An 893-nucleotide genomic window follows, 5' to 3' on the forward strand; every position below is an offset into this window, starting at 1 on the left:
AAAAAACATGTCAGAAAATATGGGATTAGAACAACAATGCATTATCCCTTCTCAATGCTAAACTTCTGGAAAATACAAATAATGGAGGAAAACTTCTAGCATGTTCAGATGCTCATAACTGAATTAAAAGTATTTAGCATCAATCATATCAGTTATATCCTAATAAAGTGATACACGATACGAGTTATCTAGAGCGGGTTCGAGAGGTCTAGACTTATGTTTCAGTGAACTAAGATTCTCTATTAATATAGTTCCTGGGTCTGCCTCTATTTTAATGAAGAAACAAAATCACTCACTTCTGGAACTCCCACTCTCTATTGTCCAGAGGACACACCTGTCTGGTCTTCAGCCAGCGAGAGATGCAGTGGAAATGAAACGCATGCTGCAGAACCAAAAACACACAGTTATACCACAACCGAACAGACACGGTCCACATTTTGAATTCGTTTGATTGGTTAGTTGGTGTGTGTCATCAAACTCACATTACAGACTCCCCAGGCCACTGTACACTCCTCTGATGTAGCCGACGCCTGATTGGCCTGACACTCTATACCTGAAGGAAGATGAACTAGACTTAAACAACCAAGACAACTCACTAAATAGCAGTTGACAGCGTGTTAAACAAGAAACTGAACCTAGAATACAGTCAGGTGAGACCAAACAGGAGCTGATACTTACAGAGATCCATAATGTGATTTCTGCAGATGGCACAGTTGTCCACCACAATGTCCCAAGCCCACAGAGCCACAGCATTCCACTGCAAGAGAAACACAGTTCTGGAATTAATTCAACCAAACAAATCCCCGCAACACAATTCGTAGCTATTTTATTTTCCAGTGGCACTGAGATCCAACCCAATGTAAATCTCAATACACCCGGAAATGGTAATATCA

At 40.8% G+C, this 893-nt stretch overlaps 1 protein-coding gene across 1 annotated transcript; it reads right to left on the minus strand.

Annotated features, from left to right (window-relative positions):
- Positions 1–259: 259 nt before the first annotated feature.
- LOC107580054 (RING-box protein 1) lies at positions 260–757 on the minus strand (the record flags this gene model as incomplete). The annotated part of the gene is made up of 3 exons (XM_016265804.1): positions 260–382; positions 483–553; positions 679–757. Coding segments are annotated over 3 exons (240 nt in total), but the record flags the coding sequence as incomplete, so codon positions are not given.
- Between the last annotated feature and the right edge of the window lie 136 nt (positions 758–893).

This window comes from Sinocyclocheilus grahami, unplaced genomic scaffold (genome assembly GCF_001515645.1).
Source record: "Sinocyclocheilus grahami isolate Dianchi unplaced genomic scaffold, SAMN03320097.WGS_v1.1 scaffold23823.1, whole genome shotgun sequence".
In the NCBI taxonomy this organism is placed as follows: Eukaryota; Metazoa; Chordata; class Actinopteri; order Cypriniformes; family Cyprinidae; genus Sinocyclocheilus; species Sinocyclocheilus grahami.